Genomic DNA, 11,563 nt, shown 5'->3' with positions numbered 1-11,563 from the left:
TGCAAGGCAGGTCAGCAGTAAAGGTTATAGCCTACAACAGCTGACATTTGTCAATTAGAAAGTTCATAATTCAACAGAATCAATTTTCAAGTATAAATTAATGATGAAAAATACTTCAATTCAAACTAAGTACTATTATTTCGATTAGATTCCATTGGAAATCAATAATTACTTTTATTACCAAATTTCAACATTATTTGGAAGTTCTTAATCAGACCTAAAAATGAAGCCTTATCGTATACTGTATTTGAACCATGTATTATGTTTCGAGTTTGCCTTTTTTGTAGGATTGAATGACAGCTTATCTAGATATTTTCATTGAGGGTATGAATTGAACTAGTTTGTTATATGCTGATTACATTGTGTTGGTTTTTAGAGACAGCAATTAATTAACAAAAATGTTTAAATATTATGAGTTTACAGTGTAGTAAAAGGAGATTCACCATTAGCAGTCAAAAAACACAGATTATATTTTTCAGAAAGCAAGGCACTGATCCAAGAGGCTTTATCTTTCTTACTGACACAGGTTAATAGAGAACAGACTGTCTCAAAACATGAAGTTTACAAGTGTCTTGAAATGTCTTATGATCAGAGTTATTTCCTCCTGAAAGCATACAGTTTCATCCTCTCAATTAGTTAAGCCATCCAGTAAAGTTGCATTTTGGCTTTTCGGCAGGTGGTATGATAATTAATTAAAATGGAGTGCTTGGCTGTCTCTGCGACTCAGCCTCGTTAATGCCATTTTATAGAGCACAGATGCTTTGTGCTTTGTTTATTGCATCTACTTCATCCATGGGACTAATGACCATGTTGAAACATAACCATTTTATCAGCAGCCATGCCATACAATTGAGGATTCTTTTTAAAGAGCAGGACAAATAGTTTTATTTTCCCTCAATACTAATAAATGTCCTGCCATTTGGACATGGATAGAAGCCTTTTGGCCTCTTCAGAGGCGATCCCAAGTCCACAACAAGCCCGGCGAATTGTTAGATCGCTGGGAGTCTTTTGTTGGTTGTGCTGGTCTGTTGAGGTATGGCCATCATCACATGGAGGCCAGTAAATATGATTATAGGGACAGTTCCAGATCCTGCCTAAGGACCCCAGTTAAAGGTGGAGTCAACTATTCTGCAGAACAATTGTTGTCAAGATCAGTGAATATCTCCTTGTGATCTGCTACTTGACCGCACGGTATAGTGTTAATACACACCAACCTATTTGTCTTTTTCCTCTCCTTCCAAAGGGTTTCACTTATGCTAATGACAGGTTGTGTTTTAATTATTATTCATATGCAAATGTCTTCATAAGCATTTGTCTTGAGAAATAGGTGCTTATTCGTCTCCAATTCAGACTACTATTTTCATAAGTAAACAGAGTGCAGCTAATAGGTGATTGTCAATAAAACAAAAGCAGGTGTTCGCTCTCCATGCAGTGTCACATCCGCTGTATGAAAAGGCCTCCAACCCTTTATTCATTATTATTAATAATACTACATTTCTTCTGGGTGCAGACACAGGAAATGTAATTACTTTGTATTGCCCACAAGTTGTCATTTCCTAAAGTGCCATCAGGAAAATAAGAGTCATTAAAGCATGTGCCCGGCCAAGAATGAAAAGTAATAAACGCACACAGCGCAGACACACAGCTTTTTTCCGGCTGTGCACGCATACACACCAAATCTCTCATGGCAAGGGCATTGCAACAGTGGAAGTACTTTTGCTGATATCTAAAAGATCCAGATGGGTGATGCATTACAAAGCTCTCAGGGGCTTATTCACTTTGGCCATAACTGCACCATATAGACATACTAATACCGTAGACAAAGAGGAATCGCTTGAAGTAGCTCTGCAAGGATTTGAGGACTCGCCTGGGATTCATTTGTCGCATAATTCTGTCGTAGTGACCTTGCCTGTCTTTCAAATCTAACATTCATTCGTCACATTAAAAACTGCACACTCCAACGATTCATTTAATCTACCTTATTAATAATATGTTTAAATGTGATGCTGATACATTTTGGAAACTTTGGACTTGAGTGAAGCTGACAACAGAGTCCCAATATTTACCAACTGAATACATTATGATTCAATCTAAAGAGTTGAGGATTTCAATTAACATCCACCAGTTGTACAAAATGGTAACACATACACTCTCAAAGAGACTGTGAACACTAAAAAGGCTCAACAACAATAAATGAAAAGCGATACAAAGAATTGCATAAAAAAGCAACAATATGACCCAAAACATGGAACATATGACATTTTCTTTTTCATTTGATTCACTCCACTGAAATACAGATGGCTCTCATACTCTCAGTGCCACCTTGTGTGCATGGCAGAGGATTGCAGTGACTGTGTCAGAGTGTAGCAGTACTGAGGCACAACAGACAGTGTCACTCTTGGACCATCCTATAGGGCTAAATACTTGATGACCTGAGATTTGGGCAACACAGAGTTATACTGCAGGGACATGAGGGTGGAGGGTGAGTGATAAACAAAAAGAAAAATTGACTTTGCACTACAGGACCTCCCTGAAAGGTTAAATGTTTGGCGGGGCTAGTAAAGGCTATATATGTTTACTCTGATGTTAAATACATCTATTTTGACGTATCAAGCATAAACATCCTTGTGCACATAATGGAACAGTGTGCCTCCCATAGAGTGTACCTGCTCTTGAAAAAAAATATTTTGATATTATATCTGGATATAAGAGATGACGTCAAGACTGCCTATTTTGAATCTACTTCCATGTCAGAAATGTGCCAACAGATAGTAATTGGATTCCTAAATGTGTGCCAATGTCGAGGAAAAAGGCGACACGTGATTTGCTGAATATTCCTTGGTTGTGTGGCCCTTTCACTAGGTACTGTGTCGATCTTTTGCGTAGTATTATTGCTTGAAAGTATGGTTCCCAAATGACCAGTGGAGAAATGAAGTAGCAGTGTGGTGTGGCTCATGCAGCTTTTTTTGGAAACTGTGGCCCAATTTTACAATGTTGAATAACGTCTGGCAATGAATTCTCAAATGTGATATATAATCAGTTATTTAGCATCCTCAAAATAAATAATGCGCTGGGTCAACGGCTAGTGTGTTTTCTTTTGGTCAATGAGTCTTGTCTCAAACAACTTGATTTAAACAAGGAAAACGTATTAAGTTATTTGACCATGTATCCACTCTCTTTAGACTGTCTCTCTTGCAGATTAGGGAGACAGTTTTTAAAGTCTTTGGGAGTTATTCCCAAGAGCACCAGCAATTTTAGGAATTTGCCGCATATTTCAAAGGCTATATTGATGTTTTGTTTTTGTTATTCTTGAGTGTGATCTGGCGATCCTTCCATCATCCTTTTGCTATATTTTTCTCTCAAATATACACTTAAAGTAACAGGCTGGCATTACAACTGGTATTCACTCTGGATATAGTTATGGAAAAAGCTCTACTTCCTTAATTAATGCCAGCTTAGTATGGACGGTCAGATTCAACTGAGTTTAAAGGATGTTTTTTCCATGTAACCAGCTTAATACGGACGCACTCTTAATCGAAACATGTTTATGCGTATTTTGATCTTTTATAGACTGTCCATGCAGTGCAGTTGCTGCACACAGCCACTCCCATTCCCTCTGGATCCCATTGTCAATGTGTGCAGTGAGCTGGCTCATTGGGCTCTCATGGTGAATGGCCCAGAGCCATTCACTCGGCATACAGAAGCTCATTAGAACTCTATAGACACACAATTGTGAGGCTCACATTAGAAACTTCCTCCTCTGGGACACAGACACCGTACACAAAGTGCCAGTTTGCTGCTAAGCTAAGCGCATTGTCTTCCTGATTCATAGAGCTTGGCCCTCCATTCACGATATTAAGTTCGAGTGGTGGAATATCAATTGCGTGTGCAATGGGCCGGTATCTTTTTAAGAGCTTTAGTGGGGTTAAAAAGGAGAGAAAAGGGATCTCAGCCGGTCTACAGAGTGCTAGCTTTCAACAGGGCCATTGTGAGGATTCTGAATGAAGGGACCCCTGTTTTTTTCCCTCCATTTCTAAAAAGAGATGGACATCAAATAAATTCACATGAACTTGCTTCGGGGTGTTTCTAAGACCTTCCGTTTAAGAATAGCCTAATTATACCTCCCTCTCCTGGAGAGCTTTATCGGAATCTGGCTAATTATGAGGCAGTGAATCTTAATGATGATACGCTCTTAGTGACGCCTTTTAAAATGTGCATAAAGTCGTGTGAGACAGGTTCTACCTGAAATATCAATGAGAACAGGGAAATATAGGGTTTTAAAAAGAATACACAAGGCTTTCTGGAGTGTTGTTAGTCGAGGCGCTAGTAACAACTTTTAAAAAACTGCCTCAGGCTCTTATTTGTTGTTGAAAGACTCTTTCAGGTGGAACGAAAGCATGTGACTGTATGAATAATCCAAACACATATTCTCAATGTTATCACATAGAACAGTCCTTGACCACAATCAGCATCCTCTGACAGTCTAAAGAAATACAGTTATCGTAATAATGGCAACTGAGAGCTATGCTTTCTCTCTCTGTCATAAAAACAAAGGACTCTCCAACCAAACAAAAAGCCTTGGGGGGGACCATCACAGCCACAGATCTATTTGTAGCCTGTTAACACACTCTCACTACACAAAAGTAGATAGTGCACACAGCCTTGCTAACACTCATCAAGTGACAGAGCGCTGTGCCTTATCCACCAGTCTGAGGAATAAAACCTCAAATTTGATTACAAGCAACCTTTGGCTCCCTGTCCATCACACAATAGGCTGAGCTGTCTGGGCCAATTTTCATGCTCAGCATGAGGTATCTACACGCGCAGCCTGGAGCTCCCATGCCACCGCCACCCTGCACCCCCCGTCCGGCATGGATATGCCTGTTTACTGTGCCTAAACTCCGGGTCTTTGGCCCCTCTTGATGGACTTTCTATTATGATGTTGAGGATCATTAGTTGCAGTGTGAAAGGTTACACAAGCCTCTCATTGGATGTGTTTGTACCAAAAAATCACTACATGCATGTGTGTTTTTTGTGTGAACATTTTAGTTCTACAGCTGCAACCCTCAGATAAGCACCACATGACGACTGATGCTGACTTACAACTGACTCATTCCAGGACATACATCCCTGAGAAATTATTTTGTTTACTTACTGGCAAATAAACTTGTCAATATGTAACCAAAGAGTGACAGTTTGGAAGGTTGTCGTTATGTTATAGTACAATTGCTTTTTTTTTTATGTAAAGCGCAGTTGCATCCAAAGAAACATTTATTATTAAATATGTTCAAATAACAAGAAAAGCGTTATGGATTTACCAATGCATTTCTTATTATTCAATTACATACAATAGGAAAAAAAAAAACTTTGAAAAAAGTATTTCCATCAGTTCATTGCACTTTGCTAAAGATTTTTAGAGGGAAAACATTTGTTTACATTATTTTGTAAACCCATATTTATTTTCACTTGTGGCCTGTTTTTTTAAATAATTTTACAATCAAAAACCCTGCATCGAGCAATGTCTCTGAAATGAAACTGGGAAAAAAGCACATGGCAAATGAACTGCTGAGGGTTTTGTATGGGGCACAATGGGAGGCTGGAGAAAAGAGAAAACTATTTACTACTGCAGAGGACTGTTTGGTGCATGTTAAACTTTGGCCAGCAGTTCATTGTCTCTGATGTCTATCATTTAATAGGCTAGTTGACATAATGAATGAGCCAGACCCACCTTCTGCCACTCCAGAAAGGACCCCCAGCCTTATCTGAATTGAGAAGCACATTAGAGCCTCTCAGCCAATCACGACAGAGCCCTGTAGCAAAGTGCAGGCCCGAAAAGAGGAAGAGCAGAAAAACTGTTGTTTTCCTCAGAGTTTAATGAAGTTGGCCTGGTCACTCAAGAAGGGATTAAAGGAGAATTTAGTGTCACTGAGTTGTGACTGCTGTAGAGGCAACTCAAGTGTTCGGGTCACTGTGTGTGAACAGGATGGTCTCAGTAGTTCACAGCTGCACCAGGAGGAATATGGCTGGCTCCCCTCCTGCTTTACCAGGATTTGGGAACTCTGGAAAGAGTTTTCTTATTGACAATCTGCTGCAGTCACAGACAACTCCAGTCCGTCCAGAAGGGATGGCAAGTGGACACCTGAGACTAGCAGCATGCCAACGTCAGAGGAGGACCTGGGGCTGTGAGCTATCAGCTTACCAAAGCCAGGCCCACGGTCCCCAGCAAGTGAAAGATTTAGGAGGACCACTTGTGCCACACTCAGGTAAATCAATGTGTTATGCATGTCGACTTAAAAATAAAATTAATATACACTGTATTTATAAGGGTTAAAAAGTTAGTTGTTTTTTTAAGTTACGCTTTGACTTTTGACTTTTATTGAAATATATAGGGGAGAGTGGCCTAAGTTGTGCAGGTGGGGGAGTTGTGCCACCCCTTGTTTCTAGAAATCCGTGAAAGAAATTGAAAATGTGACCACATATTTAAGAAGAGCCATCCATTTGACTCATCCTGTTAAGAAGGGAGACACAAGGAATAAGATTAAAGCACATTTAAGCTAAAAAAAAAACGTTTTTTGCCTTTCAAAGTAAAATTTCCATGATCAAGGTTTTTTGATTATTGTGTCCAAACAATTATAGACAAGTTTGAAAAAAATGTACACGTGTTTTAGTGCTTTAGCATGCTACACTTTGAGTCTATACAGTTAGCACGATGTCAGCCCTAAACTGCTGCATCATGCCTATTATCCAAAATTCTGGGGTTGGGGTGAATTGTGCCAAAGGGCCTAGGTGAGTTATAAGTAAGTAAGTAAAATGTATTTATAAAAGCACATTTATGACAGTTTGCACTGTCCAAAGTGCTGTACATAGTGCATTCAGTAGGTAAACAATGAAGGTAAAATAACAATAACAAAAATAAAAGACATAAAGCCCATACATCCACAAATATAAACAAATATAGTAGTGCAGAGGTAAGATAGTTAATGGGGAGGAAAAAACAGGGTGTACAGATGGGTTTTGAGCCTTGATTTAAAGGCAGAAATGGAGGGGGAATCACATTTGTCAGGTGGCAGTCACAAGCACGGAGCAACTAGTGCAAAGTATATTTCTGAGAGTTGTGCCAGTGGCATGGCTGTATACACTGGTCACCAAAAAGAAAGTGATTGTCTATAATAGCTCAGAAGAGACTGCCATCTCCATTCCACTTAACGACACCACTGATGAGAGTTCAGATGGCCAGAAAGATGATAATGGTGACTTTGTCATTGTGAGCTTTGCAGGCAAAACCACCTAGATCTGCTAGGCCTTGTTTAAGAAAATTGACCTTCAATCTTTGTAAAATATTTACTTTATTTACTTTAAATAAACCTTAAATAAGTAATTGTCTTATGGATTTGTCTTGCATTACAGTTTATGAGATGTATATCAATGGCACAATTTACCCCATGGTATTCTCTCTTGTATTCTTACACCACATGCCCCCGGTGTGGTGTAAGTTGTGCCACAAGACAACTTTTTTTCCGAAAGCTATATTTCTTAAACAGTTTATTCCAGATCCAAAGTTTTTATTGCCAGGGATGCACAACATCCTGAAATATATGTACATATTTGAGTTGGAGACATAACTGTCAAGGCCTCACTTTAAAATCACTTTGAGTAAAAAGTGGCACAACTTAGGCCACTCTCCCCTACATATTTTTTTTTTTTATATAAATAATATTATTTCTTTCTAAGATATTAGGCTATAAGAGACTATTAAAGACGTGGAAAACATTCTCCATTTTTATGTAAGAAATTAGTTGTGCATTTAATAAAAATGTATATTGGATTAATTAGTTTCACTATTCACCAGACATTAGGCTATCCTGCGTGGTAGCTGCTCCTATCGGTGTATGAATGTGTGTGTGACTGGGTGAATGTGTACAAAAACAATGTAAAGCGCTTTGAGTCTGTGATAAACGGAGATATAGCGCTATACAAGTCCATTTACCATGAATGACGCCGTAAGCATTTTGTAAAATATAATTTTCAAGATCGGTGGGAACTTAAAATGTAACAGAATTGTGTGACATTTAGTATCATTTAAGTAAAAACATTTATAAAAGAAAATATATATCTTATAACTTATATTTCAGAAAATATATGCTTTAAGACCTAACTTAAAGAAATAACAAAAGTGCAAAGAAAGATAAGATACATTTTCAAATGAAATCACTATAAACCTGTTCAAAGTTAATTATATGAAATAATTAATTATATATTTCTTATATGTTATCAATGGAGACCAATTATAATTATAATTTAGGTAATTCATCCTAAAACTGAATTAGTAAATAAATTCATCATTTAGATGGGTAGTTTTAATACAATTTGACTGCCAAAACATAAAAATGTCAAATTAAAATATTGTCAATGCACCACCTAAAGTTTAGTTCCGTTGGACCAACATTTAGATAAAAAGGGAACAACACATAAGCACTGCTGGAAAAATGTGATAACAAGAAACAACTGTAGGACTCCAACTGCCAGTTTTGGCGGTGATCCAGGTACAGTCCCTTATGTTTAATACTTGTTTCACCTAGTTTCTTCGTGAACAGATCTGACTGTTCCTATCTGTCTTTGCAGGTGTACTGAGCGGTGTTTTCCTGCGGAGCCCGCAGTATCTACTGGCATGCTGCGGTGGTTCCAGCCCCCCTCCTGTCTTCTCCAGTGAGTGTTTTATGCCTCATCAGCAATGCCTCAGCTACTCTCTAAGCATTAGCAGCAGGGTCTCCCATGCTCTCCACAGCTAATTACCGATGCAATGCCAAAGAGCTAATTCTCCACTCAACTCTGCACAGCTCTATTCATAACTATTCACGGCTGTTTAGGACGGGGAAGAGGGGTGTGTTGCAAGGCTTTTAAGGGTCCCTGGGGCCCCCCATTTTGTTCTTGCAAATACACACTTTTACTAGCACAAATATGCAAGGCTAATAAACATCTTGTCTTCTGTCATATTAAGATTATAATTGCTAAGTGTGAATTATTTTTGCTGAATAAGGCAGATTGTTTCAAAGCTTAGTACTCCCTCAGCACATTCATAAGTGAATTCCAACATCTTTCGAGTTAAATTGTTTAGGCTGCATGAAATTTGAAACATCCACTAAACCTGTAATTGCAACTTCAATGTTCTTTTGAATTGTTTGACATGGTTCGGTTTATATAATTTAAATCTTCTGTAAAGTATTAGTTCTATAAATACTCAATGTTTTAATTTAGACTTGCAGTATCGTATTTTGGTATTGTGCCACAGCAATTGGAAGTTATTAGTTGCTGCAACCTATGATGCCTGTCAAATGTTGTGGAAAAAAAGAGCAAATCAGAAAGACCTCATCCCACACGTCCTTGGAGTCCTCTTAGTAGGCTGACACTTTCCCACAGTGCCGAGCAACACAACAATGCCAGGCCTGGCCGTGACCAATTGGCACTTTCACTCCACCATCCACACGCGACCTTACTGCAATTTTTCACTGCAGCAATGAACCCCGCTTAGCACAAAAAACTTGCCCATTCCTCTACAGAAGTGGGCTGGACCAGGAACATCCCCCAGCCATTGTGTGGCTAAAGAGCTCGGTTCACCGACCCCCCTCTTTTCTCCTGTCCTTCAACTCTCATTCCTGCCCATTGGAGACTTCTTGACTAGGACATAAAGCATTCAATGAAACTGACTTTTATAGACTTATTCGAGCTCATCTTCACATACAAACTGGCTTCATACCTGCAAGTGAAAAGATTTAGTGTTTGGTCACTGAGCCATCGAGTAATGGCCTTTCCATTGAACGGCTCTATTGTTGGTGTCCCACAGGGCTCTATAGCTGGCCCACTAGGGCAGACACACACGTTGCCCAGGAATGACCTGGTAATCAGCTATTTAAGTGAAAGCCATTGAGTCCCAATAGAGAAATGAGAAGCATGTCCAAACCGGTTATGTGCTCCCTAGAGGTGGTCTATGTGCAGATTTGTCCTACAGATTAAAAAGGCAACATTGAATGGATTGGATAAATTGTTCCACTTGACTTTTGTTGTGCCTGCACCTGTGAGTGAAGTAGCGTGGGATTGCTTCTCACAGTTCATCAATTCCCTTTTTTCTCAGTTGAAATGACTTCCTATACTATTAGTCACCCCCAGTTTGTTAATTTGGACAAATAGAAAAAAGAATTCAAAAGTGAGCAATAAAGTGAGTGTGACCAAAACAGGCACAATCTTGGGTTGAAAAGGTAGGAAATGTGGAATGGTTGGTAAAGTGTACATATTAATTGTGGACCGAATGGGATGTTGTGCCTTTAAATCCAAATAGTCTCATTCCTGAAGCACTGTTTCACTTAAATTCATCACAAACAGCATCTGTTTTCTCCCAGATGGGACTTGTAATCTATCTACCTTATTTAACAATGGTGTCCACAGTCCACAAATGACAACTACTAATCAATGACCCAAAACCTACTCACATTGCCATAGTAGCTTGGGTGAACACATTGAAATTAATATACTTTATATTTTTTCCCCCGCAAATAATGTTTCAGAGGGAGCAAATCTTCGAATGTGGTCTGCTGATATAAGTCCTAAATCACGCAGAGGGATCCTTCGGAGGGCTGTGTTCTCTGACGAACAACGGAAGGAGTTAGAGAGAACTTTTCGGAGACAGAAATACATCAGCAAGACAGACCGCAACAAACTGGCAGCTGATCTCAGTCTTAAGGAATCACAGGTAATCTAGTTTGAATTACATAAATTATACCTTAAAGACATAAGGCAGAAAAAAAACAATTAGACAGACAGACATTGGCATCTCTACGCTGCACCACTAGCACGGCTTAAAACAAATTGATTACAACTTCATAAATAAAATGCCTCTCCTTTCTTCTGCTGCTGCTTTAGGTAAAAATCTGGTTCCAGAACCGACGGATGAAGTGGAGGAACTGTAAGGAGAAGGAGGTTCACAACACTCATTCCCCAATGGATGAGCTCATGGCCCAAGGTCTTGCACAGGAAGAGAAAAAACCATCACAGAATCATGGCGATGTAAAAACAAAGAAAAGCCTCAAAGACACATGAGAGGCAGCAATGGCTCTCTCAAAAAATCGCAAAATCATGTAAAAAAGCTGCAGTACTAAGAGGGATGTAATACATTGTCTTTGAAGACTAACACTGGTAATAACTTTTCAATGTGCGTGACTGTTATATTGCCTCATTAATGTTAGAAAGAAAAGAATTAAGCTCAGCTGCTTGGTCAATCATCTTATTTCATTTTGCTGGCTTCAGTAAGCAATTGTTTCGGTGATTAAACTGACAAGTTTTTCCAGGAAATATCATCACTCTTCAATTGTCATTGCAATCAGTTAACGGCAAAAACGAGTGACTTAATTTAATGCATCTACATTTTTATTTTCCATGTTTTTTTAAACAGCTACACTAATATTCATAATCCAAAATCTTTTTCAAGCTGAATCTCTCTTGGTATATTTTTGTAAATATTTTTGTATAACTGTAAATAAAGCATTTGAGTGAATCCTGACTTCCACATTGC

General features: G+C 38.8%; 1 protein-coding gene across 1 annotated transcript; it reads left to right on the top strand.

Annotated features, from left to right (window-relative positions):
- Positions 1-5,983: 5,983 nt before the first annotated feature.
- dbx2 (developing brain homeobox 2) lies at positions 5,984-11,091 on the top strand (the record flags this gene model as incomplete). The annotated part of the gene is made up of 4 exons (XM_080028536.1): positions 5,984-6,263; positions 8,623-8,706; positions 10,560-10,744; positions 10,915-11,091. 4 exons carry the CDS (start codon positions 5,984-5,986, stop codon positions 11,089-11,091), a joined length of 726 nt encoding a protein of 241 aa, XP_079884662.1.
- Between the last annotated feature and the right edge of the window lie 472 nt (positions 11,092-11,563).

The sequence above is a fragment of the Ammodytes marinus genome (assembly GCF_949987685.1).
Source record: "Ammodytes marinus genome assembly, chromosome: 5".
Classification (NCBI taxonomy): Eukaryota; Metazoa; Chordata; class Actinopteri; order Uranoscopiformes; family Ammodytidae; genus Ammodytes; species Ammodytes marinus.
This window is presented reverse-complemented; position numbering and strand designations above follow the sequence as displayed.